General features: G+C 47.4%; 1 protein-coding gene across 1 annotated transcript in view; it reads right to left on the bottom strand.

Annotated features, from left to right (window-relative positions):
- Positions 1–19,739, bottom strand: part of LOC121860017 (organic cation transporter protein-like) — a 93,783-nt gene that overhangs the window by 38,380 nt on the left and 35,664 nt on the right. The window contains exon 5 of the mRNA XM_042357031.1: positions 1,656–1,803. Coding sequence (XP_042212965.1) covers positions 1,656–1,803 — 148 coding nt within the window. The remainder of the gene's footprint in view (positions 1–1,655; positions 1,804–19,739) is intronic.

Here is a 19,739-nt window from a genome sequence, read left to right as displayed (position 1 = left end):
TCCGAAGTGTTGGTCGGCAATTTATATCACAATCTAATCTAACCTAACCTAACCTAATCCTGTGATCGCGTTCTGGCAACATAACTTTTGGCACATCGCGTCGTGGAAAAAAAATTGGGAGCCACAAAACGATACTACTATTATTTCGTGTTCTGAAATGTTGAGACCTTCCATAACACGTTGTGGCTGTTTTGGAGGAGTCCGCAACGCGAATCTTGCTTTCTAGTGATAATATTGTGTCAAGAACGCGTTGTGGTCGAGTTTTCCGCTCAATGAATGAATTCGTTCTTTGAGCCCAAGAAAGGCACACACATTAAGTAAATATCATTGGTTCTCTGTACGTGAGAACAGGCGAAAACCCCTCAATAAATGCGAGACATAAGAGTTCATAATAGGCCTTCGTAATAATGTGGATAATTTTAGGATTTATCATGAGTGGAGTGTGAGTGTAGTTTGACTTAGGTCGCCTGGTGGGCTTAGCCATAACATATTAAATCTACCCTACGTGACTATACCCACCTACTCACGTTTAGCATAATGCCTCGAAATCTAAGACAATGTCCATAGTCGATTTTTTTCCTCACCTTTTTACCGCTTTACCACACAGTATATGACTTCTGCGACGCTAATGCATCGTTTCTTATCAATATGATCATACCACTTAATCTATCAGATGATATAATATTGTATTCTAGCATACAAAAAACTTTAATAAATAATGTTTCTCCCCATACAGCGGCACATATGCAGGTATTGCCGAAAGTTAAATTATAATTATAAGCAGTGTTTCATGTCCACATAATACAGTGGACAATAACGTGTTATTGGTGTTTACCAACTAAAACAAACCCCACAAATTCTGAAGTATCTGTATTCACATTATGAGGATTGCTTACTAAACACGGTGCACCTGCATCCTAAACTGTGCCAGGCGCTGACACCCCTCTACCCCCTTCTCCTGACGTCACCTCACCTCACTGTCCAGAAAACAACATAAAAAAAAAAATAATACAGATGGAACTTCTGCTCACTGATGTATTATTTTCATTGTTATTTAAAATAATATTGTTTGACAACTTCCTGAGTATGTTATTATTGTTCATGACACTATCATTATGACGATACTTATGTAAATAAATTACAATGCATCCGTTATTCATTGGGTCATAAATGCAACCCCGTCGTAAACGAACACCATATGTACTGTAGAGGCCCCAGCCCATCCCCCTATCACCCCTAGAGTAGGTGACAGGTGCTTAAGTTTCAGCGGGAGGAGAGAAAGACATGGAGGAATACTGCATAGCCGATGCACGTGTGTGTGACTTGGAGGGGAGGAGGATTGTTGTGTTATCACAGTGACCAATGATCCACACGCTGGGAATACCACCCTAAAGTGTAGGAACAAATTCCACTCATACCTTGTGTTTTGTCTTAGGTATTTATAGCCCTACACTCTAACCTCCTCAACCCCTGCATTATCCCGCCACCAACTCACACACCGGTTCCAGTCCTCCACCGGCCTCCCTTTCTCCCTCGCTCGTGAATGCTTCGGATTCATGAGTCATATCACACAGAGAAGGTGCATTGACAACGTTGTTTGTACCAGTTGAAAGTGGAAGAGGCTATACATATACATAAATATCGTCAGTTATCACCTTCTGTCTGATGTTGTCTAGGGCAGTGATGAGCTGGTGGTCAGGCGGCAGCGTGGTGCGTTCGACCTTGGCAGCCCAGTGGAAGATCTGAAGGGTCTCCTTGTAGCGTCCGCGGATGATCAGCCAGCGAGGAGACTCTGGCAGCAACCTAATAAAGATGTAAATTACTCACTGTGGGAGAATCAATCCCAATATTGATAAATGTTGTAGAAGATTCAAAACATAAATTGAAGAGAATAAAGCGATGATTCCAACAATTATCTCTGTTTTGAGGTGAATTTATCTAGTTATTTATTCATATACTTGTTTCCTTCCTTTTTTAACAAATACTTCTCTGACTTATTTTACCACAACACACTCAGAACCAAGTTAGTACATAGTGTGATGCCATAGTACAGTGATTATGGCAATAACGATCACTTAGTGTATAGTGGATGTGAGCATCAAACCCAACAGCCTTCCACGACCTGTACAGTATGGACACTCGCAACAAAAAGTATCGGTGCAGGGTGAGATCGACGACTTCCGAAACGATACGTATACACTGTGATATGTCGGGAAGGTTGGTAAGTGTATCCTCATAACCCCCCCCCACTAGGTGTTGCCATATGGCTGACAATCAGTGTGTTTGTTTCCTTTTTTCGGATTGTTGCTTTGTGTTGACTGAATGATGAGCGAGGGTTCGGTCTCGGTGAAAGTGGGTATAAAACAGAGGCAATATGAAGCAGTAGAGATCTACACATGCCAGACGACATGGAAACCTCAGAGGGAACACGAGGAGCTATTATTGCCCTTCATAACGAAGGGTTCGGCGTCACAGATATTAGCCGGCTGGCTGGTGTCCACAGGAACACCGCTGCACGATGGATTCGGCGATACCTCGAAACTGGCGCTACAGACGACAGGTCTCCGAGCGGCCGTCCACGCTGCACCACCCCTCAGGACGACCAGGTTGAGTGGTTTATTTGGTAGCATAAATTAATGTGGCAATATTCACAAGTATCACAAATAATTTTGTTAACAGGGAGCTCCTCATATTTCATACTGTCTATTTATCACTTCCCGACCTTATTTATAACGGTTTGTTTCACTTGGCCAGGGCTGCCAGCATACGACTGGAACAACTCGCCTTTCCCAATACCTATCGTCACTGATTTCAAATTGTTTACACTGCAGTATGCACCGATACTTTTTGTTGCGAGTGTACATTTTGTGGGAGCAATAATTCCAATTGTTATTTGCAATCTGACACAGGACACTAAGGCCCGAGTTCAGAACGGTGGTTTGAGCCTGGGATTTGAGCTCTGCTCAGGCGTGCAAATCAGGATTCCTTGATCAGAGATATCCTGGAGTGGATTACCCATATTAATAACACCGGCTTGAACCCCGGATCGGGTAATCTGTTGCATTTTCTTCACTTCCGTGCAAGGATTCGAACAATGAAATTCCAGCCAATCACGTTTAATTCACGCCATTATGACAACCAATCACCGTCAAGAGTAATGTTTACAAGATTATGGCGGCAACTATGACTATGTTTTACAATGTGGCTGTATTGTTATACTGTATAATAACAAAGAAATTCATAGAGGAAGAACAATGAGCTGGTACATACAAAATGTAGATATAATCCGGGACAGGTGTCAATATTCGTAACCAAAGCAAGATGAATCAATACAGGACGTAGTAACCTGGCTAGGTTCGGTTCACTTAGGTTGGGTTTCTTTCTGTTCTTTTTATCCCACATTTCCCCTGATTAGTAAAATTAGGAAAAGACTGTCCTAAATTAATACATTAAAATGAAAGTGCACGCAGCATTGATTCAATTTTATTGAAAATATATCAAATAGTTTTCCTAAATTAAAACACTCAAAATAAAGAAGCATCAACGTTCTTTACATTTACCTGCTTGATTTTCATGGACCCTAAACACGAAAGTGTTGTAACACATTACCATAAGTCATACAGTAACCAGAATCTTTCTTACCTGGAAACTATTCGTCGCGAAGAATCTCAAAGTATTCATCAGCTGATGAATGGGAGGTAGAGGTGAACCATAGCCAACAGGTTCTGTCAAGTAGATGCTCCATATCACAGAAAATATCAAGGAAATCTTCCTTGCTGAACCTACAGTATATTGTTTTCTGAATTACGTGTCATCATAAAAATTTATAAGATTCTGCTTATCTACTATCAGTCTTCTCTCTACAAAATTTCCAATATGACGATATCGCCGAAAAGCGCGCCCTCTGTTAAAATTCATCTGGGATGACAGATCGACGGCTAAACCTGCCTCCAGGTTGGATTAACGCGAGGATCGACAAATCTGATCTCAAAGCTAGTTTGAATCTTTGTGTTGGCTCAAGACAGTGTTCTGAATACCAGCAATCTTCAATCTTCGCTCGATCCTTGGTTTAAACCTTCATGCAGATACAAACCAGCGTTCTGAATTCGGGTCTAAAGCTTTTAACCACTGAATTACCAACTAGAATTAGGGGATTAGGCCACCCGGGCACAGGTCACTGACCCACATCAGGGCCTGGGGGGCGATGATGATGATGATGATGATGATGATGATGATGATGATGATGATGATGATGATGATGATGATGATGATGATGATGATGATGATAATGATAATAATAATAATAATAATAATAATAATAATAATAATAATAATAATAATAATAATAATTCAAAGTAAATAAAATTTATATTAAAGATACAAAAATTAAAATTAAAATAATAAAATAATACTGAGAATAATAATAATAACAACACTGTAATAATAATAATAATAAAGAACCACAAAGAAATACAAAAATGAAAACAAAAATCAATAGTGAGTAACAATATATGTATGTTGTGTTGTCAAAGTAAGAGAAACAATTGAGACCCTGCAATTGTGTGTAAATAAGGCAGAAAGTCAGATCAGCAACCTGGGACTTGGTCACAATTTTCGTGATGCCATATGGCAGCAGGGTCTACCATTAGACAACACATTATGCTTCCAATATCTTCCCAGGCGGTAGTACCTCCCTGTTTGATAATAGCCTATTACGTACTACTTACTTAACACCTATGCGGCAATAATCACTTCTGGTGGTATTGTACCAGCTTGTTTTATCAACAGGGAACACAAAAGAGAACTCCATGAAGGAAAAACACAAGAGTTGACTTTAATATTGTGTTAGTGTTCGTACCACTGACATTTATGAGAACTGAAGCTAGGGCACAGTCACTGAAGCTAGGGCAGCGCCACTGAAGCTAGAACATTGCTACTGAAGCTAGGGCATCGTCACTGAAGCTAGGGCACTACCACCAAAGCTAGGACATCCCTACTGAAGCTTTTACATCGCCACTGAAGCTAAGACTTGCCACTGAAGCAAGGACATCGCCACTGAAGCTAAGGCAATGCCACTGAAGGACATGTTAGGACATGGTTAATGAAGCTATGGCACTGTAACAATGACTTGAGTGAGTATTTCTTGCTAAGCGTGAGCCAATGGCATTGACCTGTGAGTGTGAATGCCTGAACCAATAAGAGAACTTGTGAGGCGTGACGTCATGAAGATGTGGCGCCCTTTGTGGGCAACACGGTTTTAAAAAGACAGTTTGGTTTTGGGAAGAGTGAAGTGTGGTCGTGTGTGCCGTCTCCCCACATGGTGGGATATACAGTATACAGTATAATATGCGAGTACCCTTCAGGTTTTATCCGTTTCACGAAATGTATTGTGATTCATGTGACCCCTATTTAACCAGCTAGGAAAAAAGTTCATTGTTTTGAAGTATAATTGTCAATCTCAATAGAAGGTGTTCAATAAACAAAGGAATCATTAAGAAGTGTTATAAATCCCCCCCCCCCTCCCTTTGGTGTTGAGTAAGACATTGTCATACATGTCTTTGGTGTTATGCAGTGATACAGTGAGCCATTAGAAATAACATTACCTATCATATGTTCCTCTTCAGTTACCCTCTCTTCCATTCTCCCTTTCCCTTCACATTAGACTAAGCCTTCCTGTTGCTCTCTCAGTCCGCTCATCTCCTCCATCTCGTGAGAAATACAAAGAATGAAATAAATAGAGAAAAGAGAATTAAAGAAACAAGAATTTTGAATAAAAGGGGAAAATAAAACCTACATTTATTGTTACAGCACCGCCACTGAGGCTAGGACACCGACACTGAGGCTAGGACACCGCCACTGAAACCAGGACACCGACACTGAGGCTAGGACACCGCCACTGAAGCTAGGACAACGCCACTGAGGCTGGGCCACACCACTGAGGGCTGGGACACCCGCCCACTGAGGCTAGGACAACGCCACGCACCAGTGGGCCGCAGCACTGAGACTCGGGCCACGCCCACTCGAGGCCGAGACCACGCCACTGAGGCCTAGGACACGCCACTGAGGCAGGACACCGACACTGGAGGCTGGGACACCGCCACTGAAGCCAGGACACCGACACTGAGGCTAGGACACCGACACTGAGGCTAGGACACCGCCACTGAAGCCAGGGCCACCGACACTGAGGCTGGGACACCGACTTACTGAAGCCGGGACACACCGACACTGAAATTTGGGACACCGCCGCAGAAGCTAGGACACCGACACTGAGGCTGAGACACCGCCGCCTGAAGCTAGGACACCGACACTGAAGCCAGGACACCGACTTACTGAAGCTGGGACACCGCCACTGGGGCTAGGACACCGCCACTGAGGCTAGGACACCGCCACTGAAGGGCTAGAGACACCGCCACTGAGGCTAGGACATACCGCCATTGAAGCCAGGACACTTGCCGACACTGGGGCTGAGACACCGACACTGAGGCTGGGACACCGCCACCACTGAATCCAGGACACCGACACTGAGGCTAGAGACACCGACTTGCTGAAGCCAGGACACCGACACTGAGGCTGGGACACCGCCACTGAAGCTAGGACACCGACACTGAGGCTAGGACACCGCCACTGAAACCGGTTTGACACTGAAGCTGAGACACCGACAGTGGGCCAGGACACCGACAGTGAGGGCTAGGTTTGCAACACTGAAGCTAGGACACCGACAGTGAGAAGCTGGGACACCGACAGTGAGGCTAGGACACCGACAGTGAGGGGCTGGGCACCGCCACTGAAGCCAGGACACCGACACTGAGGCTGGGACGCACCGCCACTGAAGCCAGGACACCGACACGAGGCTAGGACACCACCGCCACTGAAGCCAGGACGCACCGACACTGAAGGCTAGAGGACACCGCCACTGAAGCGGGACACCGCCACTGAAGCCGGGCACCGACACTGAGCTGGGACACCATGACACTGAGCTGGGACACCGACACTGAGGCTAGGACGCACCGATACTGAGGCTGGGACACCGCCACTGAGGCTAGGACACCGACACTGAGGCTGGGACACCGACACTGAGGCTGAGACAAAGCCACTGAAGCTAGGACACGCACCGCCACTGAGGCTGAGAGACACCGACACTGAAGCTAGGACACCGCCACTGAGGCCTGGGACCGCCCACTGAAGCCAGAGACACCGACACTGAGGCTGAGACACCGCCACTGAGGCTAGGACACCGACACTGAAGGCTAGGACACGCCACTGAGGCTAGAGACACCGACACTGAGGCTAGGACACCTGCAGAGCTAGAGACACACCATTACTGAGGCCTGGGACATCGACACTGAGGCTAGAGACACCAGCACTGAGGCTAGGACACCGACACTGGCTAGGACACCGCCACTGGGGCTAGGACACACCACTGAGAATGAGACACCGACACTGAAGAGGCTGGACACCGACACTGAAGCTAACACACCGCCACTGAGGCTAAAGACACCCCCCCCCCACGCAAGCTGAGACACCGCCACTGAGGCTGAGACAACGCCACTGAAATGCAGGACATACCGACACTGAGGCTGGGACACCGCCACTGAGGCTGGGACACCGACAATGAGGCTAGGACACCGCCACTGAGGCTAGGACACCGACACTGGCTGGGACACACCGCCACTGAGGCTGGGACACCGCCACTGAAGCTAGGACAACAACGCCACTGAAGCCAGAGCACAGCCACTGAAGCTAGGACACCGCCACTGAGGCTAGGACTGCTGCTGAAACTGAGACATACCATTTTACTGAGGCTAGGACACCGACACTGAGGCTGGGACCAGCCGCAGGCTAGGACACGCACGCCACTGAGGCTGGGACACCGACACTGAGCTAGGACAAAGCCATAAACTAGAGACACCACCACCACTGAGGCTAGGACACTCGACTTACTGAAGCCATTTAGCCACTGAAGCTAGGACACCGCCACTGAGGCTAGGACACCGCCACGCTGAGGCTGGGTGCAAACACTGAGCCTGAGACACGCCATGAGGCTGAGACACCGACACTGAGGCTAGGACACCGCCACTGTGAGGCTGGGACACCACGACTTACTGAGGCTGAGACAGCACCACCTGAGGCCGAGACTTGCCACCACTGAGGCTAGGACACCGACACTGAGGCTAGGACACCGACACTGAGGCCTGGGACATAAACACACGAAGCTAGAGACAACGCCACTGAGGCTAGAGACACACCGCCACTGAAACTGGAACACCGACTTACTGAAGGCTGAGACAACGCCACTGAGGCTGAGACACCGCCGCAGGCTGAGACACCGCCACTGGCTGGGACACCGACACTGAGGCTGAGACACCGCCACTGAGGTGGGACGCACCGACACTGAGGGCTAGGACACCGACACTGAGGCTAGGACACCGACACTGAAGCTAGGACAACGCCACTGAGGCTAGGACACCGCCACTGAGGCTAGGACACCGACACTGAGGCTAAGGACAACGCCACTGAGGGGCTAGAGACACCGACACTGAGGGGCTAGAGACACCGACACTGGGGCTAGGACGCACCGACACTAAGGCTAGGACACCGACACTGAGGCTGGGACACCGACACTGAGGCTGAGACACCATTTACTGAAGCTAGGACAGCACTGAAACCAGAGGCACAACCACTCAGAAGCCAGGGCTTACCGCCACTGAGCTAGGACACACCGACACTGAAGGCTAGGATAAAGCCACTGAAGCTAGGACACCGACACTTTAGGTCTAGAGACACCGACACTGAGGCTAGAGACACCTACCACCACACTAAAGCTAGGACAACAACGCCACTGAAGCCAAGAGCACATACTGAAGCCAGGACACCGCCACTGAGGCTAGGACACCGACATTGAGGGGCTAGAACCAGCCACTGAAGCTAGGACATACCGACACTGAGAGCTGAGACACCACGACACCACTGAGGCTGGAACACCGACACTGAAGCTGGAACCAACGCACCATATGGCCGAGCACAGCCACTGAAGCCAGGACACCGCCACTGAGGCTAGGACTGCCACTGAAGCCAGGACACCGACACTGAGGCGGACACCGACGCGCGGGGCTGGGACACCGCCACTGAAGCCAGGACACCGACACTGAGGCTAGGACACCGACACTGAAGCCAGGACACACACCACGACACTGAGGGCTAGGACACCGCCGCGAAGCTAGGACACCGACACTGAGGCTAGGACACACCGACACTGAGGCTAGAGACACCGACATGAGGCTAGGACACCGCCACTGAGGCTGGGACACCGACACTGAAGCTGAGACACCGACAGTGAGGGCTAGGACACCGACAGTGAGGCTAGGACACCGACACTGAAGCTAGGACACCGACAGTGAGGCTGGGACACCGACAGTGAGGCTAGGACACCGACAGTGAGGCTAGGGACACACCACTGAAGCAGGACACCGACACTGAGGCTAGGATACCGCCACTGAAGCAGGACACGACCACTGGGGCTGAACACCGCCACTGAAGCCAGAGACACCGCCACTGAAGCCAGGACACCGACACTGAGGCTAGGACACCGACACTGAGGCTAAACTGCAGGCTGAGACACCATTGCTGAGGCTAGGACACACCACCACAGGCCTGGACACCATTTACTGAGCTAGGACGCACGACACTGAAGCTGAGACAAAGCCACTGAGGCTAAGACACAGAAACTGAGGCTAGAGACACCAAACACCTGAGCCTGGAACCAAGCCACTGAAGCTGAGACACTGAAACTGAGGCTGGACACACCGCCACTGAGGCTGAGACACCACCACGAAGCTAGAGACACCAACACCGAGGCTAGAATACCGTCACTGAGGCTGAGACACCGCCACTGAGGCTAGGACATCGACACGCTGAGGCTGGAGACACCGACACTGAGGCTGGGACACCGTGCTGAGGCTGAGGACACCGCCGCGGGGGCTAGGACACCGCCACTGAGGCTAGGACACCGACACTGGGGCTGGGACACCGACACTGAGGCTAGCACACACCACCACTGAGGCTAGGACACCGCCACTGAAGCTAGGTTGCCGCCACTGAGGCTGGGACAACGCCACTGAAGCCAGGACACCGACACTGAGGCTGGGACTACCGCCACTGAGGCTAGGACACCGACACTGAGGCTGGGACACCGCCACTGAGGCTGGGACACCACGACTTGCTGAGGCTGGGACACCGACACTGAGGGGCTGAGACACCGCCACTGAGGCTGAGACACACCGACACTGAAGCTGGGACATCGACACTGAGGCTAGAACACACGACTCTGGGGCTAGGACACCGACACTGAGGCTAGGACACCGCCACTGAGGCTAGGACACCGCCACTGAGGCTGGACACCGACACTGAGGCTGGGACACCGACACTGAGGCTAGCACACCGCCACTGAGGCTAGGACACCGCCACTGAAGCTAGGACCGCCACTGAGGCTAGGACAACGCCACTGAAGCCAGGACACCGACACTGAGGCGGACACCGCCACTGAGGCTAGGACACCGACACTGAGGCTAGGACACCGCCACTGAGGCTAGGACACCGACACTGAGGCTAGGACACCGCCACTGAGGCTAGGACACCGCCACTGAAGCTAGGACAACAACGCCACTGAAGCCAGAGCACAGCCACTGAAGCTAGGACACCGCCACTGAGGCTAGGACACCGCCACTGAGGCTAGGACACCACACTGAGGCTAGGACACCGACACTGAGGCTAGGACAAAGCCACTGAAGCTGGGACACCGCCACTGAGGCTAGGACACCGACACTGAGGCTAGGACAAAGCCACTGAAGCTGGGACACCGCCACTGAGGCTGGGACACGGACACTGAAGCCAGACAACAGCCACTGAAGCTAGGACACCGCCACTGAGGCTAGGACACCGCCACTGAGGCTGGGACACCGACACTGAGACACCGCCACTGAGGCTGGGACACCCGACACTGAGGCTGGGACAACGCCACTGAGGCTAGGACACCGCCACTGAGGCTAGGACACCGACACTGAGGCTGGGACACCGACACTGAGGCTAGGACACCGACACTGAAGCTAGGACAACGCCACTGAGGCTAGGACACCGACACTGAGGCTAGGACACCGCCACTGAGGCTAGGACACCGACACTGAGGCTAGGACAACGCCACTGAGGCTAGGACACCGCCACTGAGGCTAGGACACCGACACTGAGGCTGGGACACCGACACTGAGGCTAGGACACCGACACTGAAGCTAGGACAACGCCACTGAGGCTAGGACACCGCCACTGAGGCTAGGACACCGACACTGAGGCTAGGACAACGCCACTGAGGCTAGGACACCGACACTGAGGCTAGGACACCGACACTGAGGCTAGGACACCGACACTGAGGCTAGGACACCGACACTGAGGCTAGGACACCGACACTGAAGCTAGGACAACGCCACTGAAGCCAGAGCACAGCCACTGAAGCCAGGACACCGCCACTGAGGCTAGGACACCGACACTGAGGCTAGGACAAAGCCACTGAAGCTAGGACACCGACACTGAGTCTAGGACACCGACACTGAGGCTAGGACACCGCCACTGAAGCTAGGACAACGCCACTGAAGCCAGAGCACAGCCACTGAAGCCAGGACACCGCCACTGAGGTTAGGACACCGACACTGAGGCTAGGACAAAGCCACTGAAGCTAGGACACCGACACTGAGGCTAGGACACCGACACTGAGGCTAGGACACCGACACTGAAGCTAGGACAACGCCACTGAAGCCAGAGCACAGCCACTGAAGCCAGGACACCGCCACTGAGGCTAGGACACCGACACTGAGGCCAGGGACAAAGCCACTGAAGCTAGGACACCGACACTGAGTCTAGGACACCGACACTGAGGCTAGGGACACCGCCACTGAGGCTAGGACACCGCCACTGAAGCCAGGACACGGACACTGAAGCTAGGACAACGCCACTGAAGCTAGGACAAAGCCACTGAAGCTAGGACACCGATACTGAGGCTAGACACCGACACTGAGGCTAGGACATCACCACTGAAGCCAGAGCACAGCCACTGAAGCTAGGACACTGACACTGAGGCTAGGACACCGACACTGAGGCTAGGACACCGCCACTGAAGTTAGGACACCGCCACTGAAGCCAAAGCACAGTCACTGAAGCTAGGACATTGCTACTGAAGCTAGACACCGACACTGAAGCCAGGACACCGCCACTGAAGCCAGAGCACAGTCACTGAAGCTAGGACATTGCTACCAGGCTAGGACACCGACACTGAAGCCAGGACGCCGCCACTGTAGCCAGAGCACAGCCACTGAAGCTAGGACATTGCTACTGAGGCTAGGACACCGACACTGAAGCCAGGACACCGCCACTGAAGCCAGAGCACAGCCACTGAAGCTAGGGACATTGCTACTGAAGCCAGGACACCGCCACTGAAGCCAGGACACCGCCACTGAAGCCAGAGCACGGCCACTGAAGGCAGGACACCGCCACTGAAGCCAGGACACCGCCACTGAAGCCAGGACACCGCCACTGAAGCCAGGACACCGCCATAAGCCAGGACATTGCTACTGAAGCTAGACACCGCCACTGATGCTTGGGCACCGCCAGTAGCTAGGACACCGCCACTGAAGCTAGGGACACCGCCACTGAAGCCAGAGCACAGCCACTGAAGCTAGGACATTGCTACTGAAGCCAGAGCACAGCCACTGAAGGCAGGACACCGCCACTGAAGCTAGGACATCGCCACTGAAGCCAGGACACCGCCACTGAAGCCAGAGCACAGCCACTGAAGCTGGACATTGCTACTGAAGCTAGTACACCGCCACTGATGCTTGGGCACCGCCACTGAAGCTAGAGCACAGCCACTGAAGCCAGGACACCGCCACTGAAGCCAGGACACCGCCACTGAAGCCAGAGCACAGCCACTGAAGCTAGGACATTGCTACTGAAGCCAGGGACACCGCCACTGAAGCTAGGACATTGCTACTGAAGCTAGGACACCCCACTGATGCTTGGGCACCGCCACTGAAGCTAGGACACTGCTACTGAAGCTAGACACCGCCACTGAAGCTAGACATTGCTACTGAAGCCAGGACACCGCCACTGATGCTTGGGCACTGCCACTGAAGCCAGGGACATTGCTACTGAAGCTAGGACACCGCCACTGATGCTTGGGCACCGCCACTGAAGCCAGGAACCGCCACTGATGCTTGGGCACCGCCACTGAAGCTAGGACATTGCTACTGAAGCTAGGACACCGCCACTGATGCTTGGGCACCGCCACTGAAGCTAGGACATTGCTACTGAAGCTAGGACACCGCCACTGAAGCTAGGACATTGCTACTGAAGCTAGGACACCGCCACTGATGCTTGGGCACCGCCACTGAAGCTAGGACATTGCTATCAGCTAGGACACCGCCACTGATGGTTGGGCACCGCCACTGAAGCTAGGAACCGCCACTGGAGCTAGGACACAAACTAACCTTGCAGTAATATATTGCTCACAGTCTTACAAGTTGTATTGAAGAACATCGTAATCATAGTACAGTCTTCATATCTGAGGGTTGGCGACTGTAAGCGTTCTCCGACTGATTTTACCAATCCTTCTAGGTTTTGTATCTCTCTGGAGACCCAGTCATTAACTTCATTCATCCTTCCCAGTCTCTGTCTTCCCCTGGCCCTCCTACCCTCAACCTTGCCATTATTATTTTTGTTATTAATCCTGTGATCCCTAACTATATGACCAAAGTATCTAATTTTATTTTTCTGTACATTTCAAGTATAGTTTTTGCTAATCGTAGAACTTCATTTGTTTTCCTGTCAGTTTAACTTATTCTTAACATTCGCTTGTAACACATTCCAAAGGCCTTCAACCTTTTTCTGGTGCCTGCTGAAAGTGTCCACGATTCTGACTCGTACAACATTCCTCACCATACAGTATAAAGCCTTTCAGCAGCATTTTTTCAAAATTGAAGTAAATTTCCCTTTTCATTAAGTATTTTAGATTAGTAAAAGCTGTTTTACTTGACCTACTCTAGTTATGATTTTTCTCGCACAGCTAATGTTACTTCCCAAATACACAAAATTTTCTATTTGCTTAAGTTCCTTGTTGCTTACCATAATTTTTATTCTAGGATTTATTTCCAATTTGGAAACAACCATTACTTTTATTTTTAAACCATTATCTCATAACCCATATTCTTCACCTTTTTCCACTAATCTGTTAACCATTGTTTATAAAGCCTCTTCACTATCTGTGATAAGAGCCGTATCACCAGCAAAGCGTAGATTTTATATTACTGTATGTATATAGTATAATATATATATATATATATATATATATATATATATATATATATATATATATATATATATATATATATATATATATATATATATATATATATATATATATATATACTTCATTTTAGTCCATATAACACGCGGACTTTGAACATATAACAACCTCACCAGCCAGGAATCGAACCTTGCTGGTGAGGTCGTCGATTATATATATATATATATATATATATATATATATATATATATATATATATATATATATATATATATATATATATATATATATATATATATATATATATATATATATATACACTGATGTAATATATTTCCAGTATTTTTCTCCTGTTCATTTATTGATACTTTAATTATGTTACTTGTAATTTTCATCATTTACTGTAAATGGATGGGCAAGGTTATTGTTTAGTCTAATTTTATTTTCTTGTTTGGCATTTGTGGATAATCATTTTAATGTATCGCGCTCAGACATTACGGAATTAGCCGAGCATTATCCGAGTGACTCAGATCATTCTGAGTCAGTCCTAGCACCTGGCGCTATTATAGACTTGCAAGAAACACAGGTGCATATCCAGCGAGACACTTCTCTTGAGAATAGTGAACAATTTATTGATGAATCATTTGACGATGTAAACCGTAAAACCCTTAGGTAAGATCGCAATTAAGACACCGCGTAGTCACCTAGCGAGGACGGTAACACCTACTGCATTCCCCGATGCAACATCGAGTTCCTAAGAACTTTGGCGCAAAATCAAGCAACCATTAGTATGTACCCACTGTAAGAAGAAAGGTCAAACAATGGACATTTGTTACCAGCTCCAGAGAGGTGGTGTCAAACCTAATATCCAAACAACCCTTCCCACCAATCCGCAACAGTGACAAGGACCACCAAGACTTATTCAGCAGCTGCCCTGACCAAGTCTGATACTGAACAGAAAGCTGAAATGTGGTGTGGGTATCATCAGTCTGACTCCTATACTCCGATGATTGTCAAATTCTCCAAAGATGTCGGGATATGGGATATGAGTTACCACAGGTAACACAACAGCGAACATCGCGTCGTTGCTATCACAGGAAGTCGTCGACTGTCCCAGAACGAAGTAGGATAGGTATACCAGTACCAACGCACAACAGCACTTCTGTCGCAGCCTTGTGGAACTGAGTCAAAGCAGTCCCAGACCCCTACAGACTCATTTACCCAGTGTTATTATAGCAGCAAAGTTGACAATAGTACCTGCAATCTAACATGTACTCTCCATTTTCAGAATGAGGAAATAACCAGAGCCACTACACCCCACACACACACACAAAACAGTTAAAAGTCCATCATGCGAATCTACATTGAGTACGATTCATCCCAGGTTTAACAGATGTCCTAGTTCTCAACAGAACATTAGAGCCCTTCAGAATATTGAAAGAAGGATATTATTTGTGATTTTACAGTTTATCATAATAATGTTGCTCTACAGCTTACGTAATTCCCAATTGGTAGTGCTTCACATTCAATTACACAACCAGACAGAAGAGATAGATCAAATAACACCACATGTTAAGGTAATTGATCACCCTCTAGGCAACACTCGACTCCCCTCAGAGTTGCTTGCCTACTACGAAAAACATTGTAGCTTTACCAGGGAACAACTAGTGTAAGCTTAACTTCGCATCACATATCTTTAAAACCGAACACAAACCCGATTTACATACCAGCTTATAGACTACCACATTGCCAGTGAGCTGTAGTACAAGATATGGTTCAAGATATGTTAGAGCAGGAAGTTATCACACATTCAAAGTCTCCTTTAATAGCCCGCTACTTTTAGTCCCAAAGAAGGATGGAGGTAGGCGCCCAGTCATTGATATTCGGTTGTCGAAAATAATAATCCCAGATAGGTATGCACTGCCTGTCCTGTGATATTTTTACAATCTTTAGGCAAGAATGGCTGTGTTTAGGCAACCCGATCTGCTTAGCGGATATTGGCAAATTCTCTGACAAGAAATTACTTGAGATTACTGCTTTAGTAATCCTTTAAACAATTTTAATTTTTACGGATGCCATTCGGTCTCAGAATTACCCCACTGACCTTTCAAAGGATGATCAACACTTTGTTTGTTGGTTTAATAGGTACCACAGTATGTGCTTACTTAGATGATCTCACTGTACTAGTAAGGATGTTAACAGTCATATTGCCAAACTCCATGAAGTTTTCCAAAAAACTTTCTACAGCAGGACTCAAAGTCAGACCTTCTAAATGTGAATTTTAGAATCCAGAATACAATCTCTTGGTCATGAAGTTGAAGGAAATGGAATTCATACAGTTGATGACAAATTTCAAGCTGTTGCCCAGTTCCCACGTCTTACAACCATTGATAAGGTGCGTAGTTTTCTTGGTTTATCTGTATATTATGGTTATTTTATTAAAGGCATGCGACGTTAGCTTCAACCCCTGACTAAGCAACTTAGAAGGATGCAACTTTTGTATGGAATGCTGAACAAGAGGATAGTTTTATTGCATTGAAGACAGCACTTACCAACGCACCTGTTTTAGCATTTCCTGACTACACTCAACCATTTACTCTGTGTACAGACACCTCAGAACAGGGAATCGGCGCTGTAATTTATGCAGCTGGACACACGAGAAAATTTAGAGTAATTGCTTTCAGTCGTAAACTTAATGATGCCAAAACACGCTATTCAGTAACGCACCCAGAAACGTTAGCTGTTGTTTGGGCACTGAAGAAGTAAAAGACTTAATTTTTGATTACGTGGTAGTGACAGAGCTGTTCCACGGCAAAAACCTTTCAGGCAGACTACATGCTGGTATCTGACCATTCAAGAATTCGCCCCGGTGTTCATATTTACCGGAGGAGCGAATGTGGTCGCCGACGCCTTGTCCAGAAAACATAGCACCAGTGATGTCTGTACCTTGTTCACTCTCTCGCAATTACAGGATGAAAAACGCTTGATCCATTGTGGTCTGCAGTAATTTTGCTCTAGAGTCGGGAACAGGCTAATCTTCCAAAGTTACTCTACCGTTCAGTCAATTTGACTACGACAAGACTTACTCCATTGCTCCAAACAGATAGCTCAGGTAATGCGCCACAAATTGTCGTACCTATTACACCCTCGTGCAACAGTATTAACGTTGCCTCACGAAGTTCCTCACAGGTCACCACGGACGTGACAATGCCTTGCGGAAATCAGAAAAAATATTTTTGGAATACTATGAAAAAGACACAGAGCAACATATTGCTAAGTGTTTATCGTGTGCTCACCATAAGGGTACTATTTCCACTGGCTCCAATTCTTTAATATCCTACACCAGAACATCCGTTTGACACAGTCGCCATTAACTTGCTACAACTTCCGAGGAGTCATCAAGGATCCTCGCACGTACTAGTGTGTGTGTGTGGATCATTTCTCAGATTTGTGATTTTAGTCCAATGAAGGATAAAATAGCCGAATCTGTGGCTCATGCCCTACTTATGTAAATCATATGTCCTTTTACTACTCCCAAGGCTCTTTCTCCGACAACGGATTAGAGTTGAAGAATCAACTTTTACACAAATATGTCGACAATACAGCATCCAACAAAGTTTCATAACAGCTTATCATCCACAGGCAAAGGCTTCGTTGAAAGAACCAATCGTAAAATCTTAGAGATTCTTCTTCGTCCAGCAGCGAGTCAAATGCACAATGCATGGGAGATTAGTTACCCTAGCCGCAGCCTCTATTAACGGGTCGATCAATAGCTCCACGGGCAAATCATCCTACTATATTGTTTATGTCATAGACAAACGTTCGTCCTATGACGTACTTACAGGCAAACCTTGTCCCTGTATACAATGTGGACGAAATCACTACCAAGCAAATCAGCATCTTCACAGATATTCATGGCTAAGTACGGAAACATTTAGCAGCGTCACGGTCTTAAATGACTTATAAGCAACATAAACAAGCCAAGCCTATAACACTAGAAATAGGCGATGCTGTTATGGTGAGAGAACCTAAACGAAACTCCAAACTTTTCGCCCAAATTTGCCGGACCATTCCTCATTATCGCCAAACAAACGGCAACAAATTTAAAATTTAAACCAAATTCACAAACTTCAGACGTGTACCACATGCGGACAGACTTAAAAGAGCCCCTACCCAGATTTACTCCCCAAGAATGTTAACAATGTCCCATACACATGTGTTCAAACTCGCAAACACATCAAGTACACTAAGGTGTCTAATATTTATTGTTTAAAACTACGTCCTGCTAAACAATATTGAGAAAATCCAATTTTCCACAATGGCTTGGATCATCTCATTATCCTTCTACTCCTTTGTGGACGCGCGTCCACGGAAGTTCTAAAACCAGGTGCCTTAGCTGCATCTTTTGGGAAGAGTCCCCATCACCGAAGACGTCGTCACCAGAAAGTATGAGCTGCATGGTTTACTAAGTATTCCGTCCAGATGGAGTCTATTGATGCTCACATCCAGACAGCGATGGCCACCCCGAAACTCTACGCTCAACGTCCTAACATTTCTACCATCGTAACACAAACTATAAATCTTCAGCTACTTCGTCTCAAGATCCTTCATAAGAATATCGTCGCAGCAGATGTCCTATCTCCATCATCTCAAGATGTCATTGCTAGATGCGCCTCTCAAAAACGATGAAAAGCGGGGATTATTTCATTTTGTTAGTCTCATCTAAAGAACTCTCTTTGCACAGCAACTCGCAAAAGACGTAGCCAAATTAGGACCGTTTGAATATTGTTACTCGCAAATACATACCGAATCGCGCTATAACCTCAGACACTTTCATGTAATCCATCTTTGGAATCAAAAGTTAAAACCTATTATTTTTAATCTAACCATTTATCTAGATTGTTTATAATTTACGAATTCAGTGCCTACAACTGGAATGGCTAATTTGTTTTCTGAATATTTGCATGCAGCAGAACTTCTGCTCAAGTTTTATCTACTAACAAGGACAATTTAATTGCAAATGTAGTTGATGCAGGGTTAGGACCCGTGATGCACAGCTTATGCTTTACATACTCTTGAAGCATTACAAATAGCCAAGATGAGTTACCATTTAACTAACTTTTTCGCAGATCACGAGGTGGAATATTATTATCTTTAGTTAGAGTCAACTCTTACGCACAATGCTAACTTATCCACATACCCATGCTCTCTCAACACAAATTTAATGCATGGTCTTAGAACCTTTCCATTTTATTCTAATGACACACTGTTAACTCTGGATAAACCTCCACTGAAATTTTACTAATAGATGATGACTACACATTATTAGCAGTGGATGATCCTAAGGTGTTGACAGGTGTAAATCGTCATACCTACAACTTGTATGTATATGTAC

This window comes from Homarus americanus, unplaced genomic scaffold (assembly GCF_018991925.1).
Source record: "Homarus americanus isolate GMGI-L3 unplaced genomic scaffold, GMGI_Hamer_2.0 scaffold824, whole genome shotgun sequence".
In the NCBI taxonomy this organism is placed as follows: domain Eukaryota; kingdom Metazoa; phylum Arthropoda; class Malacostraca; order Decapoda; family Nephropidae; genus Homarus; species Homarus americanus.
The sequence above is the reverse complement of the archived record's forward strand: the minus strand, read 5'-3'. Positions and strand labels throughout refer to the sequence as shown.